General features: G+C 53.1%; 1 protein-coding gene across 2 annotated transcripts in view; it reads right to left on the minus strand.

Moving 5' to 3' along the window:
* Positions 1-1,151: 1,151 nt before the first annotated feature.
* Positions 1,152-15,002, minus strand: part of RNF220 (ring finger protein 220) — an 83,518-nt gene continuing 69,667 nt past the window's right edge. For both annotated transcript variants that reach the window (XM_049618651.1, XM_049618652.1), the window contains 7 exons: positions 7,586-7,682; positions 7,292-7,378; positions 7,098-7,153; positions 6,883-6,961; positions 2,541-2,649; positions 2,317-2,391; positions 1,152-1,573 (listed from right to left, as the gene is read on the minus strand). In XM_049618651.1, the coding sequence (XP_049474608.1) occupies positions 1,502-1,573; positions 2,317-2,391; positions 2,541-2,649; positions 6,883-6,961; positions 7,098-7,153; positions 7,292-7,378; positions 7,586-7,682 (575 nt within the window). In that variant the 3' untranslated portion in view covers positions 1,152-1,501. The remainder of the gene's footprint in view (positions 1,574-2,316; positions 2,392-2,540; positions 2,650-6,882; positions 6,962-7,097; positions 7,154-7,291; positions 7,379-7,585; positions 7,683-15,002) is intronic.

Raw genomic sequence — 15,002 nt, forward strand, 5'->3', positions numbered from 1 at the left:
AGAACTGGGGTTTCTATGGTAGCTATTTGAGAATCTAGGGAGTAGCTATACTGGGGTGCTGGTCACTAGAAAAAAGGTCGCAGAGACCAAGATGCTTGTTCCATTTGGTCCCTGGCTCATTTCTGGGCATTAGAAAGGTATAGGGGCTTGAGGCTTGTCTTTACCCAAGCTCATAGCTGCTTCTGCTCTAGATTGGGGGATAGAGCTTGCATCCCCTCTGTACCCCCAAGCTCTGACCTCTTCTGTGATTAATGAGCTGACGATTCTGCATCGATAAGGAATTAACCTGGAGCCCCTACCCATCAATAGTCAGGAGTCCAGGTCCCCAGCTCCACCCCCACCCCTGATGGGAGTGCTTCAGGCCCCCCACCCCCAGTGGACCAACCCTGCACTGCTTCTGCTTCACAGGGACATCCAAGTCCTCTTCCCTACACTGCTGCCAGGAATTAACTCCTTAACTACCTCTGTCCATACCACCCCATCACCTACCCCTTCCTGCACACATACACACAGGCAGCAGCTGTTTATATTGGTTTAATCCATGTCAAATGTAGTTTACAAAGGGAAAGGACAAGTACCTTTGTATAGAATATACAGACACAGCATCACACCGTGGGACCCACGGGAGGGGCGGGGGAGACCACTTTCCCTGGGAACAGCAGTTCTAATCCCAGGAATGGTTCTTGGTAGAAGGCTGGGCAGCCAGGAGCATACTCATCCAGCCCCAATCTCAGCCCCTGCTTCAGCTCAGTTCCCATTTCCTGTGTCTCCCCTCTCCCCCAACTCCTTATAAAGAGCCCCAGGAGCTAAGACTAAGGAGAGGATCGTGTCCCTTGAGGCATGTGCCCCATGTCTGGGGGAAGAAATATACACCACTGAACACCGAGCACGTGGGAGAGGGAAGGGATACCATGGGAGAGAGAGAGGCAGGCACCCTGAGAGGTGGATGGGCCGAGCCCCCAGCCAGCCCTGAAGGGGCACTGCTTCCAGGTGTTCTTAAAAAAAGAAGAAAATCATACAACCAAAGGGGTGAGGGTGGAGTGGGGGGCGAGGGGTTGTCCCATTTATACACAACATTGTAAACATACACAGTCTATATTACATGTGCTTCAGTCTGGTGTTTGCATGTCTGTCTGTCCGTCTGTCAGTCTGGGGGCTGTATCTCAGGAGCCTTGCCCAACTATTCCCCTTCACTCCCACCTCCTTGCCCCACCTTGGGAACAAAACCCCAAACAGCAGTATGGTCCTCAGTTTTGGTGGGAACCAGCAGGCAAGGCCTGGGTCTCAGCCTCCACTCTGGCTCCAGAGTCGTGTGTGCGTGTGTGCGTGTGTGTGTATGTGTGTGTGTGTGTGTGTGTGTGCACGCACACGAATGTGCACGTGTGTGTGCGCATGTATGTACATGGGGAACCTGTGTGCAAATATGTACAAGGGGGAGGGTCACGTCACAGAGGCGGGCAGGTGGGGCTGCTCCAGGCAAGGCCTGCTGGGGGTGGCTAGCTCACAAGTAGATTCTCCGCAGGTCTCCGGGCGCTGTGATGGTGTTGCACTGAGGGCAGAGCTTCTTGGCACCCTGCAGGGAGAACAGGGAGGGCTCTGGTTATGCACACTATGCTGCATACTTGCTCATGAGAGCACCTGGGCCCAGAGCCATGTCCCCCTGCACCAGTTGTATGCTGGCACCTTGGTCCTGTCAGCCCAGGCTGGGGATGCATGGGCAGCCTCTGCAAGCAGGCAGGCATGCTCCTGTGTTGGGGGGACGCCAGGATCAAACCGCCTGGCCAGCCCCGCAGCGGGAGCCCCGGTAATGAGAACAAGGCTGGGTCCAGCTGTGGCTGCCTCGGCCCTAACGAGATTACATGCGGCCTTTGATCAGGACACAGAGCCCACGTCCGGGCCTTTTATTGCTGTCTCCGGGCGACATTTTAATGGCTGCTCCCGAGCGAAGAACAGGGGCAGGAGCAGAAGGAGCTTAGTAATGGCAGGGGGAGGGGCTGAGGCCCTAGTCCTGCTTATCCACACCCAGCCTCCTCCTGACCTGGGATCACACCAATACGTGTGATACAGTGGGCCTTGGGGGTGGGCAGAGCAGGCAGTGAACCCATGGAGGGAGAGAATTTAATAAAGCTGGTGGTGGAGACAAGAATGGGGGGAGTTTGGGGGGGTGAACATCCTGGTTTCCCGCTGCTGTGTTTGATGCTCGTGCTCTCCCCTGCCCTTGCACCTCCCTCCCCTCAAGCAGGCTCAAGCGTAAGCATGGACATGTGGGTAGCACCGGAAGTAGCCACCCACTCCCCAACCCCCATGCCACCTCACCAGGGTCCGCAGCCAGCACTCCTCGCAGTGCACATGCCAACACTGGATGGACGTTAGGGGCATCGAGTATGAGTCCTAGGGAGGAGGTGGGCAGAGAAGGGGGGGGGGTCACTCTGAGGCTGGTCTACCCTCTAAAGAGCTCAGATCACAGTGCAGAGGCCCTTTCCAACCCCCAGAGGGCACTGAAGCCTGACCAAAGGCATCCCAGGTTCCCTTTCTCTCACCATACAGATGAGGCATTTGTAACGGTCCCCACGGGATAGCTGCCGTTCAAGTTCCCTGACCCGAGCCTTCAGGGCCTCAAACGTGGTCACAGCTGAATCTTCGGTGATTCTGTGAAGAGGACAGCATGGTTGGGCAGGCAGCAGGCTGACATCTCTAATCTGAACCTCCAGCCCACACCACCCTTAAATTCCAGAACTGCATATATAAATGTCTCCCGGATATCCCCGCCCCCCACCTGCCCATATCCTATATTTGTAAACTCCATCTTCTGGAATTGAACTCCTCATCCTCCTTGTTCTTCCACCTCCATCCTGGTCAATTTCCAAACCAGATACGTAGGAACCATTCTCAAACCATTGCTTCCCAGTCACCCTCGGCGCCCACAATCTGTCATCTAGCTCCTAGTATCTGTAGTCTCTCCACCGCTACCACTAGTCCAGGCCCTCATGACTTCTCCTACGATCCCTCCACTGACCTGAATGGCCCCTCTGCCTCCAGATCCCTCATTCCATTCTCCCAGCACCTAGAATTTTGCAAATTTGACTGTTTCTACTTCTAACATCTCAATGTTTCCCTCAGAATAAAGCTCTACTAAACTCCTCATAAACTGAGACCGGGGACTCCTTGGTCTAGCCCCAGCCTGCATCCTTCAGCACTGTGCCACACTTGATGCTCTATCCACACCAAACTATAAAGCCTCTCCACACGCTCCACCATTTTTCACTCCTTTGGCTTCCTGCGGCACTTTCTGCCTCCTCTGGGCCACTCTACCTCCTAACTCACCAGAAGCCTTTTCCAACCCTCCTGACAGCACCACTGCCGGTGGCTGCTCTTCTGTACTCTATAGCACCCTGCACCGGACTCCACCACAGCAACACAAGTGCAAACGTCCTTGTCTCCTGTACGAGGCGTAGTTTTCCAAGGGCAAGCTGCCCATGCCACCAATACTGACTACGAACGTCAGCCCCCTGGCAGGCACGTGAGTATGAGTAAATCTTAGTTGACCGAAAAGCCAGTCTCACTCCTGGAACAGTCAGAGATGTGGGGACTGCGTGAGTCCCACAGAATCCAGTCCTGGGCCACAGGCCTGCCTACCTCAAGGGCTCCTTGTTGTTTCTTCCTGGGCAGGCACATCAGATGGCCTGAGAGTCCTCGCCTGCTGTTCAAGTCCTGACCGTGAAGGTCCCCTGTAACTTCCTGAAGACTCTTTGGGCTGCAGTACTGAACTAGCTAGTGAATAGCTAGGACTATCCTGAGGACTGATCCCTCCTACCCCTCCTAAAACAAGTGGACAGAACCCAGAGGAGCTCACCGAGGGAGAAGAATGCTTCTTGGAGAAGACGCTACTAGAGATGGGCGTTAGGGAATAACAATGATGGTAATGCAAATAAAAGAGCCAACATTTATTAAGTGCTTACTGAATGCCAGGGCCTGTACTGAGGGATTGAAAATTATTATTTTATTTACACCTCACAAAACCCCATGAGGAGATTCGAATATTCCCGTTTTACATATGAAGACACTAAAGCAGCAAAGGAACATTAAATAGCTTGCTTATGGTTCACACAGAATGGGGGAGGTGGGATTCAAACCCCAAAGACAGATGCTGTGATCAACCAAGAACTACATGACTAACATTACAACACTGGAAATACCCAGGAGGAGCTGGGTCTCCAGGTCTAGGGACCAGTAGGAACACAGGCTAAGAGGCCCAAGAGACCCAGGTGGCTGTTTAAGGCTCACCTGTGGGTAAGTAGACAATGCTAAAGTGGGCAAGGAGATTCTATCAGAAAAGACTTCAGAGGCACAATCAGAAAGTGAAGTTTATCTCACAGGCAATGGGAAGTTGCTGGGGGTGTTGGAGGAGGGCTGTGACAGGGTAAGAGCTGAAGAGCTGAGGCTACAAGATGTATTCAATCAGGAGAAAGAGCGGACTGAGGGGGAATTGTAAGTGTGGTGCAGTGTGGCAGAGATGTTCTCCTAGGGTGAGCTGTTCTGCTAGCTTGGAGCAGAAAATCGGTTCAGAAAGCCTGAAAGCTTACAGATGGTCTTTCCCTGCTGGGCATAAGTGGTACTGGGGGGCACAGGGAGGATGTTAACATTCCACGGGCAACAACAAACTTTGATCTCTGACCTTTCTCTCTTAGGGCAGAAATACAGAATTTGAATTCGAATTTCTTAGCAGAAACACAGAATATGACTTCTCGATGGCTGTGTCCCTATGCCAGAGATGCCCTAGATCTATTATCCATAGGTCTGTGACTCCCTCTCTGCCCTACGTCTCTCCAGGGAAGCTGCAAAGGGCTTGACTCCATTTCCTCTGGCACTGGCTGATTCTCTGGAAGTGTCCATTCAACTTTCCAGATCTGGAAGCCTTCACCACCCCCTCTACCCTTACTATCACCAGCACAGCTGGCTCTTCCCCTGGCATTTTGCCCAATGCCATATGTGCCACCCCATCTGCTGGCAAATTCTTGACAAGGAGACAAGGATGGGTAGCTGTGCTCTCTTTCTCTCCCAACGACCATGCTGGGCATTTGCCTGGTCCTATGTAGTTATTTTGAAAATTGGGAAACAAAGGCCTGGAGTTGGGGGCACAGGGCTACCCCAGAGCTGAGCACTCTCAAACCCCAAATCAGAGGAGTTAGATATACAAAGCAAACAGGATGGGGCCAAGAGAGAATGAAGCCATCTCTCCCTTTATACCCAAAAGCTCCAAGGCCACATCCAACTCCAGAGCCCACCTTATTGTGGATTTGCTCAGCATACACCTGACCTCTAATCTCTGCTCTGGTGTAATACCCAATTCTCTAGCTCCTGATCCAGGCTGCTTCTGAGTTATTCCTGAGACCCTCCAAGGCATGGAGTGGAGAATTTCCTGGAAGAAACTATGGCATCCTACCTTCCTGCTTCCCCTAGGTGGTGAATAAGATCTAGGACAGGAACCTATGTTGTATACGAGGAAGAGAGAAGCCATAGGGACTGAAGGGTCCCAATCTGGGCAGATCCAGACCCAGTGGAGATCTCTGCATATGACTGAGTGTCTATGACGCATCCCAGAGAACCCTGCCTACTGGTTCCTGTGCTCACACAGGTGGGACAAAGTCTCAACTTTCTCCAGCCTTGGGTGGGTAGTACCTTCATGGATGGCCACTAGCTCTGGCCCCCACCTCCCCCTCGGGCGCCATCCCTGATTAATGATCTTGTCTTTCTGATTTATGAGCAGCCCCTCCAGACGAGGGTGGGCGCCCCTTATGGCCCCGCCCGCCCCGCTCAGCTGGAGTAGGAGAGAATTATTAAATAAACATCCATACGTCATTCCTCCCCCCCCCCACCCCCCTATGCTGGTTGCGCCGAACCCGTGCGGCCCGCTCCAGCACTGACACGGAGCAGCTGCGGTGATTCATGGGCAGCCGGGCCCCGAGCCGCGGCCCATACATCATGCCAGCAGCACTCGCGGCCCCGGCCGAGATAAACTGATCAACCACAACGGGCTGGAATGAATTTATGACAACACAAAATGGAGGGAAACAAATGGGAGGTGACCCTGGGCCACCGACCCAGCCCTGCACCGGCCTGCAATCCACTCTCCTGGCAGGAGGCAAGATGGAACACTGGCCCTGGAATGAAGAGGCTGCCTTTTAACCCCAGGCAACCTAGCCTCCAGCAGAGAGAGGGGTGGGGTGCGGGGAGTTAAGCAATGGCCAACAGCAGCAACTCCAGGCAGCCAGAGCTGGACAATACCACCTCTTGGGCCAGAACTGGCCTTGCATGGGCTTCTGGAAAGACAGTAAGATGCCCAACTGATTTGCTTGTGGCTCCTGGGGATCCAGGCCAGGGGCTGCCCAGCCCCATGTGAAGTGCTAACAGATCCCCTTTTCCCCTGCCAGAGAACCTAGGCCAAAAATTCCTACCAGAAGTGATGAGACCCAATGCTCCTGCCTAAAACCCACTGCAAGCGCCACCCGGGACAAGAAAAATGAAACCAATTTAGCTCCCGATTAAGAAACAGAAACTGGAGATGAATCAAGTGCGCCGGCTGGGCTGGGCGGCCATACATCACATTCCCGGGCGGAGGCTGCCGTAGCGGGCAGGCAGGCAGGCGGACTACTCCTCCCTCCGCCAAGACTCCCAGGGCCGTGGCCCAGTGATCAATTCACAGAGTCATGCTTAGCACCAGCTGGGCCCCAATGCCCGTTGTGTGCCCAGGGCTGCAGGATTAAGTCGCGTTCTGGAGGCCAGGAGCCTTAGCAGCAGGCCTTTCTGCTAGCAAAGAGCCCCTCTCTCCCCCCTCCCTCTGAACTGCCATTCCAGAGGCCCCCCTCCTGGCCAGACACTCACTTCTCGATGTCACTATTCTTGCAGGTCTTCTGCATGGCTTCCTGCTTGCTGCTCTCACCGTTGCTGGTAGATGGCATCTCTGCTGGGACAGAGGGGCAACTCATACTCTGGCCAGACTGGGCAGCACAGGTGAGGGGCTGGGCTTGAGTCAGTCACCACCACCCAAAGAGGTCTCCTCTACCCATTAATTACTCCTGTGGTGGGTCAGGACTTACCATCACTGGCCCATTTAGAGAACTCGGGCGTGATGCGTGTGCTGGGAGGGCCGCCACTAGGGAAAGGAGAAGAAAAGAACAAAGTGAGCTCTAAAGGCAGGTGGGGGAGCCCTGACAGTGGGTACTAGGCTGACCCCTGCCTCAGGACTTTCCACCCCTCTATCCCACCCACCCAAGCCTGTGCCCACACTTGCTTTAGGACTGCACCCCGGAGTGCCTCTCTCTCCTTGGCTTCACCAGGCTCCTCGCCTGTGCAGGGGATGACGTCAGCTTCTGTGTATCTGGCATGGTGGTCAAGGACAACAGATCCTAGTTTACAGTAGGCCATGAAGGTTGAATCCTAGTTAAAGCTCAGACACTGACCCCAAAGGGGGGGGGGGGGTTGTGTGTGGATGGTATGGGCAAGTACCAGAGGTGCTGGCTACTTTTTAAATTCCCTTTGACCTGTCCCACCAGCCCCACCTTGTCCCACAGTGCCCCAAGGATACTGTGGCTTCCCATACTCCAGAGTGTCATCCCCATCCACATCCAGGTCAGCATCACTGTCCGGATTCTCCTTGCCGCTGCACATGACGAAGCCAGAGCCTGTGGGAAGCAGGACGTGAGGAGGGCCAGGGGCCAGCAAGACTAGGCCAAGAGTGCCCTTTCTGTTCTCCCTAGGTAGGGGTCAGGTTTTGGGCCAGGTAAGGCTCAGAAATTTGGGCCTGGAACATAGAAAGCCAATTACTTAGGTACTCGTGGCTCTGACACTCCAATCCCTTTCACTCTGCGTACCTCATCCTTCTCTGCCACTTCCTGCTGCTCCTAGTGGTCTCTGCTCATAAACTAGACCATTCATACACTATGTTAGGTCCTCAGGAGACACCCAAGCTAGCCCTGCTGCCCACCTGTCTTCTAGGTCTAGGAAGAGCAGGAAGAAGACACAGAAATTCAGGTCTACAAGGCTATCCCCAACCAGGACCTGGGCATCCCCCTGTGTCCCATGGTCCAGCCTGACAGTCCATCAGAGGGAAGAGCAAACTGGCTAGGGCCAGTCAGAGGCACACAGCAAGACCCCCAGCCAATGTCCTGATTTTGGCCGCCAGGTCCTTGCCAGCAAAAACACCAGGCAGCTGTTCAAATATTTGGTGTCTGAAGCGCCTGACATTAATTATTCATCTCCACCTCACTCAGCCCAGATTCCTGGACAAGTGCAGTTATAAAGGGATTAGGAAGGGACAGATGAGGGAGGAAGGCACGCACACCTGCTTCTGAAAGCAATCCATGAAGACAAGCAGGCTGGGTGGACACAGGGCCGTTGGCCAGGCAGGTGGCTGTCCCTACCAAGGTGTGCTTGGCCTAGCCACTGGTAGACCTCTGGCCACTGGGGAGTGGGGGAGCTGCTGAAGTCACATTAGGCCCCCTTAACCTGCTATGTGCTCTGACACCCAGGACCACCCTTCCTGATGGCCAGGGTCAGGGGCCACAAAGCCGATTGCTTCTCCCTCCCTGCCTCTGACTCCTCTCAGTGGACTGAGACCATACCCTATTGGCCAGCATAGCAACCATGCCAGGACAGAGAGAGATGAAAACGATGGAATCTGTGGCAAGTAGAAGCAGCAAGGAAATCATCAAAGAGATGAGGAAGCAGCTCAGGGTTCTGTCTGATAATCTCATAAATTTCTTCTTAGCCATTCTTTCCACTCTCATCAGGATGACAATCTTATAACGGGTCCTCGAGCCTCTTGTCTATTCCTTTATCCTGCTTACCATATGGCTCTGACCATTCCTTTCCCAGCTCCAAAACCAGCTATGGCTTCCCACTGCATACAAAATCTTCTCAGCCAGATCCATCAAGATGTGGATGCACCTACTTCTCCACCTTTGCCCTTTTTCTCATTTTACTCCATAAGCCAGATGCCTACAGATACGCTATTTACTGCTCTTCAGAAAACCCTGTATATCCTGTTCTTGAGACTTTAGCTTGTGCTATTCACTCCATGTGGAAAGTTCTCCATCTTTCAAGTCCATTTCCAAAGCATTTTCTTCCTGATCTTTCTTCTCCCATCTACACCTCTGGTCTCTGGTCTCACAAAGGCTCCATCCATCCCAAAGGCAAACAGCACAAGGGAAAGAGAGAAGCTAGGCACTGCCTAGGCTCCACCCCTCCCCGACAATCCTCATTTCCCCCTCTACACTGAGGCATCAACAAACTCGAGGCAGCAGGCAGGTCAGCAGCAGGGCCATTAAGCTGAGAAAACACCAAGTTACAGCTCTGTCTCCTGTTCACAGCCAGGTGTCCTGACAAGCAATTCCCTCCTTGTGGGTGAGTGGCACCTCTATAAACCCTCTGACAGTTTGGGAGACAAACTCTGCCATCAATCAGAATGTAGCTATCAGGTTCACTTACAGCCTGTGCCCCCGAACCCTGCCAACGCCCCCGCCCCCACGTACATGCAGCTCAGCAGTCAGCCTCCCATCTTTGCCTCAGCCTGGCCCTGCCCAGCCCTGCCTGGTAAGTGGACAAAAAGGAAAGCAAAGAATCCATGGCAAAGCTGATAAAACAGGGTACCCCAAAGATGCCAGGAAAGGTCCCAGTTTCTCAACACAGAAAGCAGCCCTATGGCCTGAAGTCCTCTCCTCTGACAGGCCTAGAACAGGACTCATACTCCAGCAGAGCATAGCTACTGTGCTTTCCCCAACCCTACGTGTTTGCTCGTGTTCCTGTGCTTTTGTACATCTTATTACCTCTTCTCCCTCCTGGTCTACAAAACAGATGCCTGCTTGTTCTGCAAGTCTGACCTAGCTCAACCACGCTTCCTGTTAGGAACTCACAGTGCCTATATGCATAGCTGCTCCAGAAATACTTCCGCAATGAACTCACCTCAGGAATATTCTTTCAGCCTTTACTGAGCTCATCCTCTGCCTGGGTTGGCATTGGAGACAAAGAATTTCAAGATCTGATCCCCACCCTCAAGGTGCTCAGTGTGGAGACTTCCCCAGGTATTTCTATACAGATAGGTGTCCTTTCCTTGGTGTCCACATGGACTCCTATGGAACTCCAAAGTCATTACATGTATTGTCATGGTCCCTCACCAACTGAAAGCCCAGGTCTGACTCACTACTGTGATCTCAGCACCATCCAGCAGACCTGGCCAGGCCCAGAGCAGGTGCTATACAAGACACCCCAGCAGAAATGACTAACCACTGATGATACTGTTCTACGAAGTGCTGAGAGCCCTGTGTCAGAAAGGAGGCTGAGGTGTGAAGCCACTCAGGATACAACCTTCCCTATCAGCTTCCCCCAGCTGGGTGGTAACCTCCTGCTCCTCTGACCAGCCAGGCAGGACAGAGAGCATGGCACATCTTATCTGCCAAGGAAAAGGCCTGTCTCTGGTCTGAGCAGTTCATTCTGACCCTGACCCCATCCTGCAGTGGAGACAGATGTTGGGAACTTCTTCCTACCCCCACAGGTGTTCAGAACGGGCTGCCACTGCCAATTTCCCTCTTATGCTGCCCCAGCTTGCTCCAACCTCCTTCCCAGCACATTAAACTTTATTTTCTTAATGAAATGTCACTTGCTGACTTCTGGCAGAATCATAATAAAAAGAAACGGCCATAAAGCCATTTTACGCAGACAGCGCCCCCACCAGCTTGCCCCCCCCCCCTTCCCCGGTTTGAGAGGAAAGCTCCACAGTCATTTTATGTTCTCAGCTGCTGGCACATCCCAAGCCAGTACTCAGAGGCAAGATGGCACACAGAGCTCCTTTCCAAGCCTCTGGCTCCTGTTCTGTATAGCTCTGGGGATAACAAGCAAGCTGCCACTCCTGCTGCTGCTATCCAGGGAAGAGACTCAGCTCCCTGGACCTCCAAGATGACCTGGAGTACCCTTTAGTCAGCAGGGGAGGCCCCTTGCTATGGCTCAGCCCCACCTAAAGTAGCACAATGTGTTGGGCTGCTATCTATAAGCAAACTGAGCCTGATGGTCAATGACACTCAGCAGAGTGGGTTCTGGGAGGGTGGGCAGTGTGAAAAATCCCTTCCCTGCAAATGAGTACTTGGCAACAGAGAAAAAGAGGATTCGGTACAGAAATGATAAGCAAGTCTAAATTTTATAAAAATGACCCCTCTCCCATAAACTCATTTCTTCCTGGCTCATTGAGGAGAAGAAAAAAAAAAAAAATCAGTGTTAATTTAATCAATCGATTAGGTGATCGATTGAGAAACTGGAGATGCCCGTTTACTGGGGGCACTAACGTCCTGGAACCTGAAACCACAAAAAAAAGGAGCCATCAATTTCCTCACCTGCTGCTCCTAACAAAACCAGAGCCCAGGGAGAAAGGAAAGTCTTGGGGCCCTCCAGAGGCTGTGCTCTTGTGGCGGGGGCGGGGGGGTTGTGTGTGTGGGGAGGAGACAGGGGCAGCAGCTTCCGGAGAGTTTTACACTGGAATTAGTTACAGATGCAGTTACGGTGTCTTGTGTAAACGCCATCGATTGGGGAGCTGACAGTCTGGGGAGCTGCGATGCGGGACAATCAATCGGCCTGCAGTGTCACCTGCCACCTCGCTGAACAGTTGACAATGCAATTATCCAGTGTGGAGGCAGGGAGTTGGCGTGTGTCAAACGCACTTAGCCACTTTCCGGGCCTCCTCAATAACGCGTTTCACTGCCTCACGTCAGGAGAGACGCAGAGAGACAGACGCCGTTTAAAACCATTGATACTTGCTCCTTCTGCTTGCACTCCCTCTGTCCCAGCTTAACAATTGTGTTCCAAAAGGCGATTAAATCCCCGTCAGTCGCCACAGGGGACGGAGGTGCCCTGCTCTTTGCCACCTCTTCTCACCCCTCCCACCAGGCGACAGTTATAACTAAAGGTGGTAGGGAGGACCAGACAAGGCAGCACGGCTGCACTGGGGAACATTTTTAGCAGCTGGGGCTCCCACCTTCTGGGAACTAACATGCCAAAGGGAGCAGGGGCTAGGGGAAGGCCTACTTCTCTGTGCCCTTGGACTCACAAAACCTCTCATTCCCTGACTCAGAATCTCGTGAAGTTTTAGCAAGCAACAGCCAGTTAAAAAATCTGTGCCACAGCTACCCTGCCTGTCCTCTCCATGAGATCTCATCCCAGACTACTTGGAAGCAGCCTAAATCCAAGACAGGAACCTGAGAAAGATGCAGTCCCTAGGCTAGGATCTGGGCAGGGCAGAGGCCTGAAGAGCAGTTCTCTTAGTCCCCATAGTCTCCCTCCCCTCCACCTGTTTGCTTCAAAGGGGCTCAGTGCTGGATTCTAGTAATGTGTTTCCCCGCCAGGGCTCAGAGAGACAGCTGCAGCACCTTCTATTTCCTGTGCAGCCTCCTGGGAAATTTTTCCATCTTGCCACTCTTGTGCCTGCCACATCACTGTCACCTTATCTGAAATCAACCATTCCTATGTCCTCTCTCCAGCCTGTCCACTCCAGATATGGTGGGCTCCAGGCTCCCCAAATCCAGCTGGGTGAACTTTCACTGGCAACCAATCCAGGGGAGGGATCAAAGCTCAACATGAGTCTCTTCTCTAGGACCCAGGACTGGAGATAGAAAATGAGGAAAGGTGTGGTTCGTCTGTCACATACCTTCTTGACTACAGATTGGAGTACGTTTGTCCTCAAGGGCTGTATGATTAGGTTTTCCCTGGGGCCTGCTACTCTAGCCCAGAGGCTTCTTGCTCTGCTCAGGGCTGGCATGGTACCCCAGAAGAGTATCTTTTACTCCTAGCTGCTGAACTCTCTCAGGGGAATGTTGGTGAAGCACTAGGCCCTGTGCCACCCTCTATGCAACTATAATGCTGGGTGGGAGGAAACAGCAGTAGCAGGTTAGCAAACCTAAGGTACTGAGAGGTCCAACAGCTTAGGCACACAGTCCAGAATTTCTGAGAACTAAGAAGGCCACAGTATTTCCTAGACACTGAAAGTTTTAGGTCTTCCAACCTACTCTCTTGAAATCTTTATTTCCTTTAGCCTCTTAAAGATCTATGTCCAGCTGGACCTATCTTGGTGCTTACCTGTTCTGTCTGGTCCTTCATTTTGTTCTAAAGTCCCAATGCCAAACACTCCTGGGCCTGAGCTATCCGGTCTTGCCCTCAATAGCCATAGGTCCAACTGCAAGGCCCGTTCCCCTCAGTCAAGTGTCTCCACCAAAACTCTCGCTTGTTCACTGGCTCCACAGCAGATTATGTTCAAGGTAACAGATCTGCTCCATCAAACCAGTTCCCAGTGGGCCTGGTGGGAAGCTTTGCTGAGGATGACGAAGGGGCCCTGGTCTGGGGGAAGGAATAGGGGATGATCGGATACAGGAACTTATCTGCAATTCTTCAATTCTTTCATATCTAACAAGGACAGCAATCTCTGTTCTGTCAGCACGCACAGCGCAGCTTAAATGGGCCTCACTGCTCGCCCGCTCATCCTGCCTCTGCTCCCTCTCTCTGAAGTCGGCTGGGCAGCTTCTTCAGCCGGCGTTATCACTCCCTCTAACCGGTCTTGGCAGGCAATCTAATTCCTCCTGAAAAGGTCACCGCCATTTTAACTGCCTTTCAATCACATTAAGCACGCGCTGCCCGGCTTGCGGCCCGGCCCGCCCGGCGGGCGATCAATGCACCACACTGACACCAGCCCGCCTGGCGGGGCCACACCCAACCCCCCAAGAGTTGGGGCCTACCAGTCCTGGCCAGGGAGTGTAGACTGACAGATGGCCAGTTTCTGCAGACAGGGTTTCAGGGGGCAGAGGCAGTCGGGATCAACCAGGGCCTCCTTTGATGCCCCCCCCACTGAGGAGCCTCAGCCTCCTCTGCTCCACTGTGCCCCGCTCTCTGCCTCGTGGCCCCCGCTGATCTTGCTGTAAAACAGCCTTTCAAGTCTGCCTGTCTTTTGACTGCACTAAGCTGTTTAAGAGGCAGCAGCGGCTTCTATCAGGCAAGCTGGAACCATTCTCTGCAGATAAAGGCACCTCCGGCCCTGCTCCCTCTTCAAGCCTCACTCTCATTCTCGCTCTCCAAATCGCTCAAAGAAAAGCCCCCTTTGAACTCCCCTCAGGAATTCTTGAAAGGAACAACCTCATAGTGTAAACACTCAGAGAAAACTGACACCCGCCCAGGGCCTAAGAGCACCGCACACCGGCTCTCCAAGTGCATCCCAGCGCGGGGAAATACTGTCAAATCAGCAGGCCTTATGCAGCTTTATCCCCTGTAAGCCTTGTCTGGTGCCCAGAAACCATCAGGTCCAGATCTGTGCCAAGAAACCTAAGAAGTTGCCACAGTAATAGAAGGCGTATTTCCAGCTGCCAACAGAGCGAACCCAGAGCAGCATCCTGCAACTGACCCTGAATGGGCTGTCACCAGACACCTGCGTGTACCATTCCCAGGATCCTGGTCTTTGCCGCTCATCTTCTCAGGGCCTCAGGCACTCTAAAACTCTGGGACAGGACAATAGCGAAGTGGCAAATGAACTCTCCACTCAGGCTCGGGCAATGGTTTGGGCTGATTTACCTTCCTGATTTACACTCTGGCTTGCCCCAAATGCTTGGAGAATGAGAGAAACCCAGAAGCATAATGCCCCACCTGGGCTTGCTGCCCCTTCACGTATCTAGTCTGCACTGCACGGTACTATGGAGACCACTCCTCAAAACCAGCCCATGCAGCAAAGCCCCCATAAGTCAGACACCCTCTTCCCAGCTGCTGTGAGATTCCCCGGGGACCAAACACACCAGGGCTCCCAAGGGTGTTGCCCAATAGAATTGGAGGCAGATGGGAAGCAGATTGGTTCACTTAATGATTGTAAGGTGCAGAGCCAGCTGTGCTTGTGCACAGAGAGCTGGAGGCCAGGAGGCAAACTGCTTCCCTTTCCTCCTGCCCAAAGCAGAGGAGTCTGACAAGAGGACACGACCCTGGGCATC

The sequence above is a fragment of the Panthera uncia genome (genome assembly GCF_023721935.1).
Source record: "Panthera uncia isolate 11264 chromosome C1 unlocalized genomic scaffold, Puncia_PCG_1.0 HiC_scaffold_4, whole genome shotgun sequence".
Lineage (NCBI taxonomy): Eukaryota > Metazoa > Chordata > Mammalia > Carnivora > Felidae > Panthera > Panthera uncia.